At 34.5% G+C, this 19631-nt stretch overlaps 2 protein-coding genes across 2 annotated transcripts; one reads left to right on the top strand and one right to left on the bottom strand.

Moving 5' to 3' along the window:
* Window positions 1-227: 227 nt before the first annotated feature.
* LOC129003335 (keratin-associated protein 4-6-like) lies at window positions 228-1166 on the bottom strand. The gene has a single exon (XM_054431628.1). The coding sequence runs from the start codon at window positions 1164-1166 to the stop codon at window positions 228-230; it is 939 nt and encodes a 312-aa protein (XP_054287603.1).
* A 13578-nt stretch (window positions 1167-14744) lies between these two features.
* On the top strand, window positions 14745-18667 carry LOC129003336 (uncharacterized). Its single transcript, XM_054431629.1, has 4 exons — window positions 14745-14849; window positions 15843-16027; window positions 17900-17995; window positions 18554-18667. The coding sequence occupies exons 1-4, from the start codon at window positions 14756-14758 to the stop codon at window positions 18665-18667; spliced, it is 489 nt and encodes a 162-aa protein (XP_054287604.1). The 5' UTR covers window positions 14745-14755.
* Window positions 18668-19631: the final 964 nt, after the last annotated feature.

Raw genomic sequence — 19631 nt, forward strand, 5'->3', positions numbered from 1 at the left:
TTAAATATCTGAACTAAACTTATCAGCTTATAAACTTAGAACAAGTTAAGTAAACTTGACAACTAGCGCCAAACACTGTCACTTAAACAGTACCGTAAAAAGTACCTACTCTGATTCTTTCTTCTATGATGTAAAATATAACCTAGGATGGTAATATCAATGCCAATAATTAAAACAAAACATTTGTACGAATTTAAGATTATTATTAACCCTACAGCATTCAGCAGTCATAGCTTTACAAGCATTACACCGACTGGTATTACTGAGTTTTTACGACAGAGACCCTTCTGACAAACATCACCAAGGTTATCCAGATTGGGTGAGCAGCGTTTGGGTTTCTCAAAACAAGAAACTCTACATCCCGTGTCACATTTTTTGCAGCAGGAAGACCTATCGCTAGTTTTAGGACTGCAGCAGCCAGTCCTATCACAAGGTTTAAGACTGCAGCATCCAGTCCTATCACAAGGTTTAGGACTGCAACACCCAGACCGATCACAGGTTTTAGGACCGCAGTAATACCTCTCGCACGGTTTGGAATCGCAACAACGCTTCCTGTAGTAAGGAGTTCTTAGACATTCGAGTTGAAAATAAAGTTCCTGCAGAAGTCTCTCCAGAGTATAAACTCGCTCCATCAAGCCACAAATAAACTCAAACTCGCACCTGTCTCTGCAAGGGTCGTAACAATCCTTGGCACACATCAGGTCAAACTTAACACTCTCTAGTCGTTCTGAGATGTTGTTCAAGGAACATCTGAGCTGTTCACAGTTGGTGCCACAGTCACACTCTATGGATTGTTTGATCACCCCCTCGACACAGCATGTTTCCTCCTCCAGACTGTCCAACAGTTGTTCAATACACCTGAGTTGGCTCATGGAGTACAAATAAAGTTGGTTTGGCCTTCTTCCGCTGAATAACCGTTGGATGCTGTTGCGTATTGTGTTCAATAGCCCTGGCTCTGGTGCAATGCAGCACCTGTCCCTACAAGGATCGCAGGGCGAACAAAACGGTTTGCGAGGTCGTAGCTCTTCTCTACTGCACGACTCACACCCTACAGGGCTGTACCGCCTTCTCTCGGAGACAGCTCGGTACTTCGTATGTTTTCTAGGACTGTGGCGAGATCTTCTAGTCCTTATGTGTTTTCTTACACAGTCAGGACAGTCGTTCATATTCACTTATCCTTTGTTTATTATTTTTCATGTAGCAGGATTCGTAATCTTTCTGTTTTAAACACATAATACATTGATTATTTGCTCTCAGATTGCTTTGTCATCCTTGTGTGTGGGTCACTTAAGTATATTTGGCAGAACTGGTAATTTTGAGTTTCAATCCAAACGAAAACAAATAATTTTAAGCGGTTTGTTTTTATTTTAATGTTTATTGCCAAACATGGATCAGGTGTTAAAAAAACTTATGTAATAAACCCTAAGACAATATTATTGCACTAAATATAATCTTTGACTATTGATCATCGATCTCTATTATTACAATACAACTTCAGTATCCAATAGTCAATGATATAGTGAGTGCATCATTTGACGTTATAAATAGGGAATAGGAATATAAGAAGTTTTTGTAATTTTCAAAGAGAGTCAAAAAGGTTTTTTTTTAAATTCTCTGACACTCCTTTGAGTTATAGTGTATTCATGCATTGTAACAACAACTGTGTAAAATGGTCAACATTGGCCATCGTCCAGGGGTCGAGGGGGCGTGGACGGGTCAGAGGTGTGACATTGCCCCAACATCATATCTGTTACGATGACTCGTACACATATCCCAAAACCACAGCAGTCTGAGTCTCGATTACACTGTCAACATAATTATCTATCAATTCATACTACCTACAAGAAAATGTAACAGTAAGCATTTGATATACCTGTTAGCAATGCGCATTTCAAGTAAAGAAAAAGTAACACTTTTGTTATCGCGGATATAAATTGGTACAAGTAATATACAGTAGATGTTTGGGTTTTCGTTATCGATCAAATTGATACTTTTATGTTTATGTTATGATGGAGTCGGATTTTATAGTTTCACGAAAGAATATTTGAAAGATTAATGGGATGACTTAAGCAGCTTAAATACTGAGATATGAATGTTTTGCCTATGTTTTTAGCGAATTTCCCTATAGGGAAGTAGCTATTACCGTAGGTGGCACGGTAAGACCTAGACCCGGGACCGATTTACTTTTTCATTTTGATGTCCCCAGAGGCCAAAAACACTATTCGTTCAAATTTTTATATATGTATATATATATATATATATATATAGACTTATATATATATACGTCCGTGAACGCGATAACTTGAGTAATTTTTGTCCGATTTTGATGAAATTTGGTTTAAAGGTGTAAAGCGGGATAAACTTGAATGAGTTCGCGAACCAGCACGATCGGACCATGGGAACGGGGCTTTACGGGGGGTTTTATGGGGTAAAAATAGGTTTTTCTCACTTTTGACCCTCAAAACACAAAATTTCCCAATTTCTCTTTAGACCTTTTTAAAGAGCTTAAAAAAACAAATAATTTAGTATATAAAAGTATTTTTGTTCAATTATTAGTAACGGAGAAAATTAAAAAAATTGTAAATTTAAAATTCCCATGTTATTCTTATGGAGAATATTGTCAAATGTTGTAGTTTGCTTGTTTATGAATATATTTTGATCAAACTTGGCAAATTTATTTATTTTGTACTAAGCTATCAATATTTTACTCAAAAACACACTTTATTAGTTTCCTTGTAGCAGCAAACCTAGGTACTCGTTAAACCTAATGTTATTAAAATATATTTAACTGAAAATCAATTCAGACAAATGGAAATTCGCTTAGTCGGCAGGTTTGCTGCGGCGGGGGTATTAATTATAACAATTATATAAGTTCTTTAAGGGCTTTTGTAATAAACTACTTAAGCCATAATCAGTGTCCGTATCAGTACCATCAAATCATGCAAATTACCACCAATATGCTAATATAACTTACAGGCAATTCTCCTAGTTGTAGACAATCATAAAATTCAACATCGGATGTGGTGTTCTCTCCATTGACTAAAGATAACGATGCCAACACAATCCATGGTAGGAAAGTCATGTCCACATATCATAACAGCACTGACCTGTGTTTGTTGGGGTGGCTGACCTAGCCATATATCTAACACATGTCTTGTTGTGAGTGTTACTAGATAACATCCATTGTGCTGTCACTATAACACAACCTATCCTGTCAGTCAATTATTTGAGGCTGATAATAGAATTAGCACTGCTTTAATTCATGTTTGCCACCAGCTGATCAGCATAATATTGATCAGCTGATTCGGTTTATTCAAGTTATTTTCTAGGATCAGTTGAGGTATTTTTTTTCAAAATTTTCAATTTGGTATCACATTTGTATGGTTCATGTTTATTCAAGGTTATTGTAGTGTTTGTAGCATTTCCATTTAAAGTTTTTAGGAATAGATAATTAGTTTGGTTATACCCAATTTAATAAATGTAGGTGTATTGTATTGATAACCATACATTCATATCACGCATTTATAGCTTTTCTTTTGTTTTTACAACCTAGAAGATAACATTTATATATTCATGCAAATAAGTTAACCATTTTGGTACCAACTACCAACATATTAGATTTTCGGGACATCATGACAACAGCTGGGTAGCTCAGTGGTTGTGCTCGATAGTAATCAAAAGGTTGCCCATTCGATCCTGAAAAGCGAAGCTTTTTGATGGTTTGAAACTGGACCCAGCTGTCCTTGATAATTGTACTTTCAATCAATGGCCCTGACGAATGAAACAGCTGGTCTTAGTCAGTAACAAAGCTACAAAAGGCATCAAACTCCATTCTACACTCATATCCTCCACTCATATTTGGGTTAAAATACGCTCATAAGTGGCGCCCTGACCTCAAATTAATACAAATACAAATCTTTGACAAACCTTGATAGTAAAAATGCTACCCCTTCTCCTTTAACGTTTATTTATAATATTTATTTTGTTCTTAAAATCCAAGAAATGGGATCAATTTATAGACCAGACTTTAATGCATAACTAAACTTTGTGAGGATCTATCTTAGTCTTGGATGAATCAACTGATGGATCAAAATATTATTCATCGCATTATTTTATTTTAGGTAGGCCACCATTGGATCATTACTAGTACAGTGCAATTAGCTTAAAAAAAGAGCAAACCGGGACATCCAAAAAAAAAGTTTCAAACCAGTGCCAAATTGTTGAATACACTTCCCTCAATATGTAAAAAAAAGTTACACTGATTTGAGTGTCGGGTTTGGGGGGGAGGGGGTGAAAATGGGGTAAAAATAGGACTTTTTTTACTTTTTCGCAAATACCTCAAAAACGGTGCGTTTTTCTTAAAATATAACCAGTTACAAAAATAATCTTTATTAAATTTCGAACAAAATGATACCATACAATACCTATCTACTATGAACGGTTCAGGTAATATTGAGGGGTAAATGTGATTTTTTTCTTAAAATTCTAAAAAAGTTGTTTTTTAAATGGAGAAACCCATGGACACCCATAAAAAAAGTTTCTAATGAGTGCCAAATTGTTCAATAAACCTCCCTTAATATGTATAAAAAAGTTACACGGATTTGAGTGTCGGATTTGGGAAGGAGGGTTACAAGAAAAAGGGGGTGGGAATGGGACTTTTTTTGCTATTTTACAAATATCTCGAAAACGGTGCGTTTTTCTTAAAATATAGTGAATTACAAAAATAATCTATATTAAATTTCGAACAAAATGATACCATACAATACCTATCTACTATGAACGGTTCAGGTAATATTGAGGGGTAAATGTGATTTTTTCCTTAAAATTCTAAAAAAAAAATTGTTTTTTAAATGGAGGAAACCCATGGACACCCATAAAAAAAGTTTCTAATGAGTGCCAAATTGTTCAATAAACCTCCCTTAATATGTATAAAAAAGTTACACGGATTTGAGTGTCGGATTTGGGAAGGAGGGTTAAAAGAAAAGGGGGTGGGAATGGGACTTTTTTTGCTATTTTACAAATATCTCGAAAACGGTGCGTTTTTCTTAAAATATAATGAATTACAAAAATAATCCATATTAAATTTCAAACAAGATGATACCATACAATACCTATCTACTATGAACGGTTCAGGTAATATTGAGGGGTAAATGTGATTTTTTCCTTAAAATTCTAAAAAAAAATTGTTTTTTAAATGGAGGAAACCCATGGACACCCATAAAAAAAGTTTCTAATGAGTGCCAAATTGTTCAATAAACCTCCCTTAATATGTATAAAAAAGTTACACGGATTTGAGTGTCGGATTTGGGAAGGAGGGTTAAAAGAAAAGGGGGTGGGAATGGGACTTTTTTTGCTATTTTACAAATATCTCGAAAACGGTGCGTTTTTCTTAAAATATAATGAATTACAAAAATAATCCATATTAAATTTCAAACAAGATGATACCATACAATACCTATCTACCATGAACGTGTTAGGAGATATTGAGGGGTAAATGTGATTTTTCTTTTTAATTCTAAAAAAGTTGTTTTTTAAATGCAGGTAAACCATGGATAGCCATAAAAAAGTTTTTGTTCTTTGCATTTTCTCTATTAACTTACTCGTTTATGAGCTACAGGATGCGGAATGTACACAACAAGCCTTTTTTCCATAAGTTTAACATGCTGTAACTCCTAAACGAGTAGCTTTTAAGAGAAAATGTCAAATTAAAAATGTTTTTAAATTGGATTTATATTCTAAAACAATCATAAACTACAGGGTGTTCCATAAGAAATAACAAAGTTGTCGGCCATATTGGAAAATGGCGAACATATTTTTTAAATTGGGAACCATTCCAAATCATCTAAAAAAAATGAAGGGGAGTGTCCCATAAGAAGTCGACTGTATAACTCATGATACAAAAGTTAGCTATTGGTTCACTTTAGGTGAGACATCCTGTATACAGGGAGTCCTGTAAGTAAACAGCCAAACCCCAGGAAATGGTTCTATGGGTGAAAATAAAAAGGCAATAAATAGCGCCCTGAATAGCGTAGCCTTGATCACAATAATTTTACAACTAAAAATCGTTGTAACTTCAGTTATTTTTTATTCGATCTTCTTAATTCAAACGGTAGAAAGTTCACCGTGTTCCCGTATCTAGGTAGGTTTGTCTTTTTTAGGTAGGTAAGTCATATTTAGTTATATTGTAGTTTTATTTGTGTTAAAATGGAAAATAAAAAGTGTTACTTAACAAAATTTACAAAATTACTTATGAATAAAATTCCCAACCCCATTTTCACACCCTCCTACCCAAGACCGGCACGCAAATCAGTGTAACTTTTTTACACATATTAAGGGAGGTTTATTGAACAATTTGGCACTTGTTAGAAACTTTTTTTTATGGGTGTCCATGGGTTTCCTCCAGATAAAAAACAACTTTTTTTTAGAATTTTAAGGAAAAAATCACATTTACCCCTCAATATTACCTGAACCGTTCATAGTAGATAGGTATTGTATGGTATCATCTTGTTTGAAATTTAATATGGATTATTTTTGTAATTCATTATATTTTAAGAAAAACGCACCGTTTTCGAGATATTTGTAAAATAGCAAAAAAAGTCCCATTCCCACCCCCTTTTCTTTTAACCCTCCTTCCCAAATCCGACACTCAAATCCGTGTAACTTTTTTATACATATTAAGGGAGGTTTATTGAACAATTTGGCACTCATTAGAAACTTTTTTTATGGGTGTCCATGGGTTTCCTCCATTTAAAAAACAATTTTTTTTTTAGAATTTTAAGGAAAAAATCACATTTACCCCTCAATATTACCTGAACCGTTCATAGTAGATAGATATTGTATGGTATCATTTTGTTCGAAATTTAATATAGATTATTTTTGTAATTCACTACATTTTAAGAAAAACGCACCGTTTTCGAGATATTTGTAAAATAGCAAAAAAAGTCCCATTCCCACCCCCTTTTTCTTGTAACCCTCCTTCCCAAATCCGACACTCAAATCCGTGTAACTTTTTTATACATATTAAGGGAGGTTTATTGAACAATTTGGCACTCATTAGAAACTTTTTTTATGGGTGTCCATGGGTTTCTCCATTTAAAAAACAACTTTTTTAGAATTTTAAGAAAAAAATCACATTTACCCCTCAATATTACCTGAACCGTTCATAGTAGATAGGTATTGTATGGTATCATTTTGTTCGAAATTTAATGTAGATTATTTTTGTAATTTATTATATTTTAAGAAAAACGCACCGTTTTTGAGGTATTTGCGAAAAAGTAAAAAAAGTCCTATTGTCACCCCATTTTCACCCCCTCCCCCCCAAACCCGACACTCAAATCAGTGTAACTTTTTTTTACGTATTGAGGGAAGTGTACTCAACAATTTGGCACTGGTTTGAAACTTTTTTTTTGGATGTCCCGGTTTAGGTCTAATTGCACCGTACTATACTTTTCCTGATGCATGTACAAGATTTTAATCAGGTGATTAAAAAAATTAAAGCAATGCTAAATTATTATTCAGTTTACTGTTTACTTTGTCATATTACACTAGTTTTAGTCAGAACCGATATAGAGGTTAGCAATTAGCAAATAAATTTTGCATGTATCCTATGCAAATAAAACTATAGGTGTGTTACTAAACAGTTTATGATCAGTATGTTATTCTCTAACATCCTTTTTCTTGTTATAATTTTACAGAATAAGTCAGTTAAACCTTTGCATCTCACAGACAAATGTTTTGGTTACAGTGATTACAATTTCTGGGAAATGTGCGGAGGTTGTGGACTTTGTCAACATTTACAGTTTGGGGAAAGAACGGAAAAATTGTGTGATTATACTTATATGGATAAAGTCTTTGTTCCGGAGTCAGGGAGAACATGTAGGATTGTGGATAGTTGCCATCACTCTAGAGAAGATGGTTGTGGTTCTCTCCCTTGTGTGCCGTTACTGGGAACATTCAAATGTTCTTGTAACTCGACAAGGATCGGTCGTCTTTGTCAGAATAACTTGAGTAAAGGAATGGCTCTATATGACTATGCCGTTGTGGAAAACTTTCTGTACACTCCGTACTTTGTACTAAACAATTTCCTCACCATATCTTTGACTTTCAGTTCCTTGGGAAGTGATTTGAAAATTGCGATAGAAACATTGACAGAGAGGCTTGTGTACAACTGGCTAGAATGTCGAGAGTTGGATTTTTCTCGTGAAACTGATTTTTGTGAAAACTTTTATCCTCACCACAAACAATTCTGCAGCAGTAGTTTGTTCCAGTTTAACAATGTGAAGTGGGTGTTCACTGCTAAGATTCCATTCCCAGGACGGGCGTTTGTAGTGGATAGTAGAGAGTATGTCCGTGGAGGAAACTTAACAGGAGAGTCGTCCTGGTTTTTAGGAATGCTGGAGCCAATTAGACTTACTGTACATAATAGAAAGGATACAAACCCTGTTTTTGAGACAGAATTTCCCTCTGTCGATTTGTTTACAAGTCCTCAATTTTCAGTTTGTGAACCCCTCGCAATCATCAGGGAAGGGGGCCAAACTTTATTTGAAATAACAAAAATGCATCCGGGTAAAGAAATTGTTATTGAAACCTTGTACAGGATGCCCCCCTGGGAACGTGATTGTATTTCTCAGATTGAAGACTTGAATATTGAATGGAAATTGTGGATGTTTGATGTGAACCACAGGGAAGTTGATGAACAGTCTTACTTTATGAAGAAGCTTCAAGTACAATTTATTGAGCTTGAAAAGTTTACAATGAAACCAGCGATATATAAAATAAGGAGTAACGTTACGATTTGGGAAAACCAAAGAGAGGGATTTTCCACTGCATATTCTTATTTTGAAGTGGTTTTGCTTGAATTAGAACCGACAATTCAGGGAGGGTATAGTAGAAGCTTATATCACAAAAACCACAAACTTATACTAAATGGCAGTCTGTCAAGAAATCCTAATTTAGATATGGAGGGTCAAAAGGAGGATCTGCAATTTTATTGGGAATGTGATAAAAGTCAAAAACTATGTTTAAAAACAAAAACCGATGAAAATTATATTGTGTACAACGGACCTTTTGATGAAGGCCAAACATACAAATTTACACTTACAATAGTGTCAAAGATGTTCAATATAGTGAAGAAGGCATCGCAAAATATTATAACAGTTTCTGATCCATCATGTGTTTTAGATATAATTTGTAGAAGAAATTGTGGTGGTTTTGAATTCATATCAAACCCGGGAGAACCTACTTATTTGGAGGTATTAGTTGTTGATATACCTGTTGGTATGAAAATGAACAAACAATTCACTTGGGATTATAAGTCTGAGAAAGATCAAACCTTTCAAAATGCAGATAAGATCAAACAGCAAAATACTCCAGATAATGTTATGATTATTTTAGCCAATACTCTGTCAAAAGGTGGAACCTACCATCTTCGGGTAAAAGGAGGTTCAGACAATCCTGGAATGGCTACTTTTGAACTAAAAATGGCAGCAGAAACAAAAAGCTTTTCCTGTAATGTTAAAAAGAAATTTGTAGAGAAGGGTGACTTTTTCAATACAATAACTTGTGATAGAAAATTATTCGATAACTTATCTCCAACATATGAGTATTACGATAGATTTCCAGAGTCTGATACCAAAGGTAGATTACTGGGATCAAAGAAAACAAATGTTCTATCTCATGTTACTTTTATAAGAGGGAAGTTGGTTGTTGAAGTGACTAACCAATATGGTGTTATGGCTTCCAGTGAAACTAAATTAGATGTAAGTCAAATAACTGATACTACTGAAGTGGTTAAAAATTTGGCTGATGATTTTCTATTTTATGACACCACAATGGACCCAGACTATAAAGCTAATATCATATCAGCTGTCGTCGATATTATTATTCATGAAATAGAAAAGTTTCCAACAGCATCCACCATCATTGAGAACCTACTGGTCGCAGCGAAAATGGAAAAAGTTTGTAGTTTTACGAACATGAAAATGTGGACTTTGGCAATGGATCTTCTAGCCACCGATGGAGAACAAATTGAGTTGACACCTTCTAGTGTGTTACAGCTCAGTAAAATAGCGGTGAAACTGTCAGACAAATTGAACTATTACTTTACATCAAGCAGTGAAATATTTCATGACTTCACTTCCTCAGAGACTTTAAAACTGGGACAATCCATGATAAATATCTGTAGTAGAATATATTTAAGCAAAACTGACTTAGTCGATGATGAATTTTACACTAGTTTTAGAGAAAGCACAGAAAATAATTTCCATGCTATTGAAACAGTTATGTCGTCTTTAAAGCAAAGAATGTTGCCGTTCATGCAACCATTCATTGTGGAAGGGAAACACATAAAGATATGGTTGAAAGAGGATTCACCTCACTCCTTCAGTAAATTATCGTTTAACAAAACTTCAAGTGAATCTATACCTCACATAACAGTTTCAAAGAGTCTTGCAAACTACCTGAACCATTTGTCGAATTTAGTTACAGTACAAGTTGTTGTTTTTGATAAGAACCCTTTCTGGTGGTTTAAAAAATTAGTTATAAATACAAACGTTGTAGATCTTAAATTAAGTTTGGTAAGAGACAAGAGCGAAGAATATGTAACCCAACTGCATTATCCAGTTCAAATAAACCTTGACTATGGAGAATTAGAAACTGTAATCATCAATGGAACTGTGAAACAACCGGGTTCAAACGCTTCGCTGGAATCAGCTGATATAGCAGTAGCCATTCACAAAATAAGAGTAGAAGAAAGAGGAAGATTGAAACTCAGATTTCTAGGGTTGAAAGAAGGTGAATCAATCAAAGTTCTAGCTCTGTATAACCGTCGTCCAGATTATATTCTAATGAGGGAAAAGGGTCTAAATGTGACACAATTTGCTTCTGAATATGAAAAAGAGCTCTTAGATCCAACCTCCGAGGATGTTTATGATTTGTATTACTTGGGCATTATCCCAGGTCAACACATTCAAGCAGGCGAATCAATGAATTACAGTTTTGAGATAACCATATTGCGCTGTGTTAGTTGGCATTACAAAGGATGGACTTCTAGAGGCTGCGACGTCAAAGATATTCTCCCTGACTCTAATCAGTTGATCTGTGAATGTGAACACCTTTCCAGTTTTGCTGGGTTCGCTGGTGTACCTATAAATACTTTAAATTTATGTGAAGATTACAAACTATTCCTTAGTGTTATAGACAATCCTTTTGTAGTTGTCTTTATAGTATGCATTTTTATCATGTATTTCATCATTCTGATTTACGCTGTGAGAAAGGATCAAAGAGACAAATATAAACAATGTGCGATATACCTTGAAGATAACTTACCTTTTGACAAATACCCTTACCTTGTGTGTGTTCATACAGGTGCTCGTATGTTTGCAGGGACAACATCAAATGTGGGAATAATGGTTGAAGGCGATTTGTCAGTTAGTAGGCCGCACGTTTTGAAGAGTACCAAGTTTAAAGCGTTAGAAAGAGCAAATGACAACTGGTTTGTGATGTTTACTCCTTCTCACCTAGGAGAAATCAGACTGATACATGTTTGGGTCGATTATTCTGGCCACAGACCTGAATGGTATTGTAATAAAATTATTGTTGTTGACCTTACAGAAAAGAAAGATTACACATTCCTTATCAACTCTTGGTTTTCGTTGAGATGGGATGATCATGTTGAAAGGTTTGAGAAGGTCACAACGCTAGAGGACAGCTATCGGGATGATGTAGCAAGTGACAATTTGATTTATGGTTTTCGAGAGTCGCATCTCTGGGCCAGCGTAATATCAAAACACCCTCGCAGTAGTGTCACCTCGTCCCAACGTTTGTCTTTGGCTTTCTGCGGACTTTTTGCTGCTATGCTAACTAGCTGCATGTTCTATAAAGTCTTTGACCAACAACTAGAGGATTACTCACGGTACAACATAGAAGAAAGGGAACTATTAATAAGTGTCTACAGTATGATAATATCTTCTATTATAACAAATACCGTAACATCTTTGTTCAGAAAACACTTGGTTATTGTCCCAATTGATAACTTGAATAGTGAGCAGTTAGTGGAGTCTGAAGGTGGTCAAAAGGCTTCCAGGGATAAAGACAGAGAAGCTGTAAAAACTGGAACATTATTAAGAATGACTCAAGCTGTTTTTAGGTTGGTATCGAAAAAAAAGTTCATACCAGTTCATTTACAGGTTGATGTTCTTAAAACTGTCAAAAAGCGCTCACGAAAAACAATTTGTTATGAAGTGTTTGCTTGGTCATTTTGTATAATTATAATAGTTTCCTCTGCCATTTTAGTCACATTATACGGATTAAAATTTGGTAAAGTAAAGAGCTTGGAATGGCTTAGCTGTACTATAATGACTCTTGCAGAAGAATTGTTTGTTGTATCACCCACGAAGATAGTTACAGTAGCGGTTCTTTCTGGTATATTGTTTGCAAAAATATACCAAGTTACTAAATATGACATAGATTGGAAAACGATTGTAAACTACAAAAGGCATTTGCTGAAAACCAAACACGTCCTTTTGGAAAAATTGATATTTTTAAGGAGCAGTTCTGTTTATGCTCCATTGAACTTTAAGGAGTTTTCGAAAAAGCTAGAAAGACAACAGAGAAAAGATGAAATGTGGATGTTATTGGACGTGATTGTGGTCGGAGCTCTTGCGATGTTGTTAATCGTTCAAAGCAGTACGCTGTGGACAACTAGATATTACTGGAATAATTTACCCCTCAAACACTTTTTGAAAAAAACATGTGAAGAAGATCATTTTCAATTACATCGAATTACTAATATATCCGACTATCTTCCATTTTTAGAGAGGAAGATCTTCCCAAAGATTTACATGCCAAAGTGGTACAACAATCTACAGATGGGTGAAACAAACTCTTCAGAAGTTTCACGAACTAGTTCGCTCAGCTGGGCCAACAGTCTACTAGGACTGCCAAGACTACGCCAACGGCGACAAACACCCGGGCTGTGTAGAGCTAATGTTTACAGAGGCCTGCCTGAGTTGTGTCCCAATAAACTGTCCGATGGGACGGAGGACAAGGCTCTGTACTGTGATAGGTGGAGGACTACGGGAAGCTATGACAAGTTTGTCCTGGGATCACCTTGGGACTACAAACAATCCCCAGGAGGGTACACAGCTGACTTGGGGCTGACTCAGGCTGCTACAGAAGATGTAATCAACTATCTAAGCATCGAGAACTGGTTTGACAAACTAACATCAGAAGTACATTTTGAAATGACACTATACAATCCCAACACAGGTACACTAAGTACGGTCTCGGCAGTCACAGAACGACTGTACATCGGAAACTTACTCAATCGCTTCTACGTTCACACAATAAGTCAAGAGTACACCTATCCTGCCATCGATTTCATTCTTCTGGTGAGCTTACTCACTTTTATTTTTCGTGTTATTCTGGTGTTCAATAGAAGAGGAATTAAAAATGTCATCGTTAATTTTTGGAATCTTTTCCAAATGTTAATTGTGTGTTTGAGTGTCTATTGTGCAGTTCTGTACGTAAAGAACATAAAGTACATGAAAGATTGTATGGAAGCTTACACAAGAAGAGATAAAGAAGAATATTTTGATTATTCACACCTTACTACGAATCTGTACCTTATTCAGGTTTTGATTATGATGCTTGTAATAATGATACCTTGTATGTTTATAAAAACCTGGCGCTTTGGAAACATATTTGAAGTTTTCTTCTACACTATGTTGTCCTTTTGGCACTCCCTACTTTGGCTGTTGATTTTGATTATATTGATCATCCTTGTTTATTGGAAGTCCATTTGTTATTTGATAAATAACTTTGTGCTCTCCAGAACATTCCTTATCATCGTACACAAACTAGACTTTAAACATACAGCAAAGAATTGTACACAGTTATCTTGTAAGCTAAGTCTTTTTGTACTGTGTGTGATTTCTGATGTATTTACAGTGTTGATTGTAATGCATTATTCTCATATTTATAGAAAAACAAAGAACCGTAGAAGAGACAAGGATGTTTTAAATCTGTGCACAATATTTTATAAAAGAAAGTTTTTAACTCCTCATATACACTCTTAGTTCTCCTTGTTATTTGGTAAGAAATCTGTGAAACCTTATGCAAGAAATTACACTTTAAGGAAAAAGCAATGCCTATTTTGTTTTTAGAAGATTGTGATAGTATAAACATTCTTAGCTCCCTTACATAGTGTATCTTACATTATACTATTTAGTTAACAAATCTATGTAGAATGGTGATAAGTCCCAAAAATTCCTCAAGAACCAAATCTTTCAGTTAGTTGAGTAGTGGTTCTAGTGCTCCCCTTCAAATCTGAAGGTCGCTGGTTTTATGCCAAGCGAAATCGATTGTTCCTGGATCCAGATGCCATTTGTCATAGGGTAATCAATTAATTATACCTGACAAAATAACAAACTGTTCCCTTACAATATTTTTATAAATGCCATGCTATTGGTGTAGATATACCAATAAAAAAAATTAAATCAGAAAAATACAAATTAATAAATTACAAATTTAATAATATTAAATAACAAATTTAAAAAATAGTGCCCCAAAATCTTCCTTTTGTTACATAATTTAATTTTAATTTAAACATCAGTTGAATCATTAGTTTCCTTGACAATGAAAATTTTAGCAGAGCTGTAAGTAAATATTAATCGTATAAAAATTGAATAAATTATAAAACATATTCTATAGTTCCTACCGTTCTGTATTTTAAGATAGATAAAAAAATCAATTCAAAATGAACTACACTCCCCGGTCTCTTAAGCTACTTGAAATGCCCTACCTTTGCAAAAAACTAGGCATCAACACAACAGATTATGAGAAAACAACAGGTATACTGTGTAAAAAATTACTTCTTTTTTATCTTACAATCCAATTTTATTTTGTAATGCTGTTGATCTTAAGCTTTAACACTGACTTTTAGTCAATGCTGAAGCAGGTAGATCATGTAGAATCTTGAAAAATGTGATTTTAATCTTCAAATCAATATCATCCCAAATTGATATTACATTTGCTCATCAGGTAAAGCAAATATTTATCAAAGTAAATTTAAATCTAAGAATCTATAAATCAAATTATTTAGAATAATTATGCTTAGATAGCTGTAAGAGTTTAGTGTATTCATACATTATTTATATTTGGCTAAGGTTTACTGTAGTAAATAATCTAGTCTAGCAAATGATTATACTTACTTACAGCCATGGCCACTTGTTCCCAAGCTGGTACTTGGCCTCGCCAACACGTTGTAGCCAGTTCTTTGGGCCCTCCGAATCTTCTTATACCAGTCTCATTTTCTCCATATCTTTCCGGACTTGATCCCACCAACTGGCCTTCCTACTGGTTTCCTTCCCCTCGGATCTTCCCTTAAGTACCTTCTTCAACAAGCTCTCCTCATTTCTCCTCAAGATATGGCCAACCCACCTTAGCCTTCTGCTTTTGACCTCTCCTAATACCGTCGTCATGGAATAGTTCTCTTTAAATCTTGGGTGTGGCGGATTCTCCATAAACCATCTTCACACACTGGACCATATATAGCTCTTAGAACTTTATTCTCAAAGGTTATAATCTTCTTTTCCGTGTTTTTGCTCAGGATCCAATTTTCCCCTCCATATAAAAGTACTGGTCTAATTATTGTTTATTAGATTCTAACTTTCCTTGATAACATCTTTGATTTAATTTGTTTTCAATTTAGCTCAATAATTAGTTAGCAAATTATTATATTAAACTAAAGTGTGTTCAATAACATTTAAATAACTCCTTAGAGGGCATAAGAAGATTTAAACAATTTGTATACTTGATTCTTTCAAATTTTGAAATGTCAACAGGCTCAATCAACTATGGGTACAACAGTAAGGTGTTGGTGGGTAACTGGGAAGCAGAGCGATTAGGCCCAGGCCACTTGGGGGAAGGGGGAACGATGGTTTTCGAAACAACTTACAACAAGGACTACAGATGCCTAAAAGGTGATCAGAACTCTCAGGACTTGTGGACCAACCGAATACGTAACATGGTAGGCCAACTTGAATGGATTCTTATAGCCAATAGGAATCACTTATGAAATGAAAAAAGTTAGGGTAGAATGTAATGTAAGAATTGACGAAGCTGTAAAAAAGAGATAGATGTGTGGGTTTGCCATATTTTTGCTTAGTTAAACAAAAACAGTCAATGATCAGATTTAAGGTATTGCGATCGGAGACCTGGAAAACTAGGATACATGGTAATCCTTATCAGTGAGGTGGAGAAAGTATATTTGGCTAGTTCTTGTGAAGCCTATTTGACAAGTCGCCTCAACAATTAGTATCGGTAGATCATGTAGAACTTTTTGAACAAATGGTTTATAACACGTCACGTAGTATACTGCCCTGCTAATAAAGAAGGCAGTAAGTGCAAAATTTTCGATTTTCAGATTTTGATGTAATTTAAGGTTTTTGGGGTCAGGGATTCTGAAAAACACACTTAAAAAGCCGTATCTACAACCGTTTCTGAGATATGGCAGGTGTATATGGCAGTATATACATCATTTTTCTACGAAAACTAAGCTTAATGGCAGTATCTATAAAAGCTAAGCAAGAAAGGCAGTATCTGCGATGTAGATACTGCCTTTATGCTTAGTGATGTACATCATGTACTGCCTTTTTGCTTAGCATTATGGGTACAAATGAGGAACTAAAAACTGTTTTACCAGCTGAGATTATGTCGTTGTGTTTGTGTTTACGCTGTTGTTTGTAAATATGAAAATGGCTAGAAGTAGTTAGATGCTGCTTTTTAGCTTAGGGTCCTCCTATTAGCACTTACTAGCTAAGCAAAATGGCAGTATGAGCAGATGCTGCCTTTTGGCTTAGTATGAACACAAATATTTCTAAGGACAAAAGCAGTATGTGCATTTTTATATTGATCCAGTGGAAAAAATGTATTTTTTATAGTGTCAATTGAATATTTAGGCCTAAGCATTACCTAAGATAACAAAAAAATAATAGTTTAGTCTTCAGATGTGCCAGGGCAATGGCGGCAAAGTTGAGGTCATTTTCTGAAAATATTCACTTTTGCACATACTGCCTTCTTTCTTAGCAGGGCAGTATAGTCCGTGTGAAACTTGTTGGAGATCATGCAGAACTTATGTAATACTGGCCACAACTGTTATTAGTTTGTGTGGATCTATTAAAGGACCGGGCCAGTGTCGGCAGTGTCTGTTAGATGAGGTAGAACTTGTTGTACGTCCATTTATAACATGCAAAATTTTTTGTGGTTTGTACAGATCAAGGAGGCTTAAAATGTGAAATAGCAATTTGGCAGGATAAGTTAATGGATCTCAAGATTTTTAGTTGTAAAATAAGGCAGTAGGAAAGGGTGCAATTTAATTGGCCTTATTTTACAAATAAAAATCGGGATATTTCAGCTATTTGTTAAATTTGATCTTTTTGAACTTGGAGTCGTTTGATATAAAATTTTTAATTCTAAATAAATGTGTTTGTGAGTTTTTTCTTTAGAAAATCAGTAGTTTTTAAATAATAATAATTAAAATGGCCATTTTAAAATGTTAAATTGGACCAAGTAAAATTTTACCTACCATAGTTCTCTTCTTCCTTAACATATACTAAGCTTTATAAGGATCGGTTGGAACAATCAAGTGAAAAAAAATGTTTAGGGCCTATGTAAAAAATAGTGGATATCTGGTTAACGAAACAATTTTTTTTTAAGTGTCATTCTTGATTTTCTCTCTATTTTGAACTATATAGAACCATTTCCCGGAGTTTGGTTGTTTACTTATGGGACACCCGGTGTAATATATAAATTGATTGAAGATGTAGTTCTAAAAAAATCAATGATACTCATACATACCTATAATTTTAAGCATATGTTTCAACAAAATAAATCTCAACAGGGCACAATGGATACACAAGATGGAGAAAATAGTATGGTGACCATATACGACCTTGCATTTCGTTGTAGAGTTAGAGACTTTGTATCTGGGGACTATGTGAGTATTTTAAAACCTTTTAACATTATTTAAAAAAATAATAAGATTCTGAACACATACTTTTATAACTTTAAGAAATAAATACTTTGTAGGTAGGTACACCTAAAAAAAAATTATTTTCTTAAGTCCTTCGAGAGACTTTTTCTTGGCCGACTGTCTGGCTGGAGTTGGGTGGACAATCGAAAAGTTGTCAAGACAATTTGGCTGTTGACTGTGGGTGTGCTGTCAATGTCAATGTCAATGCGCTGAAAATGTCTTCATTTGCATGGACTAAGCATTTTTTTTTTTTTTTTTTTAGATGAATGAAAGGTTAAATGGAATTCAAGAAAAATACTAAAAGAAAGTATAGTTCCCAGCACAATTAACTGACATTTGTATTTATATGTTCTGCACAGTTGGTTCACATGTAAAAAAAACATTTGATTTCCATTGAATTGCAAGATACCCCCAGAATAAACAAATTTGTGCTACTCTGAAGCATGTCTATGTATTATATCCATAGTTAAAGTATACGATTACAACTAATAGAGTGAAATTTAATATGTAGCATTATTTCAGGGTAATATCACCGGGTATGGCAAGAAAGAGTGTCTACGTCATTACTGGGACGCAACCCTAAACAAGGAGAAAAGTTGTCGATTTAATACTGAATACAGAGAAGCTTTCTCCTGAAAATTCTGTTTCGTAATATGAACTGAAATATACAGTTATAATCATCAACTAGTTTTTTCTAAAATTAAATCTTGGAAACAAAACATAACTTTACCGCAAGGCAGAGTAAAATTATTTTCTTTATCAAATGAAACAATGCAAATTGAACATAATATATACTCATTGTACCTTTTTTTTGCCTTGGAGACCAATTAAAGGATACATCTAAAAGCCCCATGTTGAAACTAAAGATCTCCATGAGTCAAAACCCAACGAGATTTTAAGAACATCAACCAGCTATGTGTTAGCCAGACACACAATCTACAATAGTGTAAAGTTTCAGTCCAATCGCTTCTGTTGTTTTTACGTTCATTCAGAACAAACATATTGGAAGTTCATACAGCCATATACACAGAAACCACATAACATATTCTTATAATGTTCAACAAACTGGAAACTTTCTGAAAAAGTGTGTTCAGTAACTTGTGATGTTGATTAGTACTATAGAAAGCTGGTGGTTATTATGCTTTTAGTACCAGGAGACCAAGCCTTGCTCAGTTGTGGTGAATTGCGTTAAATTGCTAAAACAATATCGTAAACATACATTTTATGATTTACAACAAAATTTATTATTACAAACCATAGATTTTTGATCGCTGAAATAATACCTATTAACTCTGTAATGTAAAAGAATGCAATTGAACTAAAATCCCTATATACTGTATTTTGTAATTTGCTATAGTATAGTAGACTGTTGATGGCTTGTTATAAACACGTCTAACAACTCTTTTGTTTTCTTTTTCCTTGTTATTTTCTTCAAGCAACATAGTTAGTTGGCAATCCATAAGGCCAATTTTAAATTTCTAAATTTTCAAATGAGTTGTATAGTGAATTACGAATTTTCCTGAGGTACGGTAGTGGCTGTCGTCAATCGTGTTTTAGGCCCATAAATCCCTGATTCCAAAATTTAATCAAAATCCTTAAA

Source organism: Macrosteles quadrilineatus, unplaced genomic scaffold (genome assembly GCF_028750875.1).
Source record: "Macrosteles quadrilineatus isolate MER2022 unplaced genomic scaffold, UCM_ALF_1.0 Scaffold_9__3_contigs__length_116548681, whole genome shotgun sequence".
NCBI lineage: Eukaryota > Metazoa > Arthropoda > Insecta > Hemiptera > Cicadellidae > Macrosteles > Macrosteles quadrilineatus.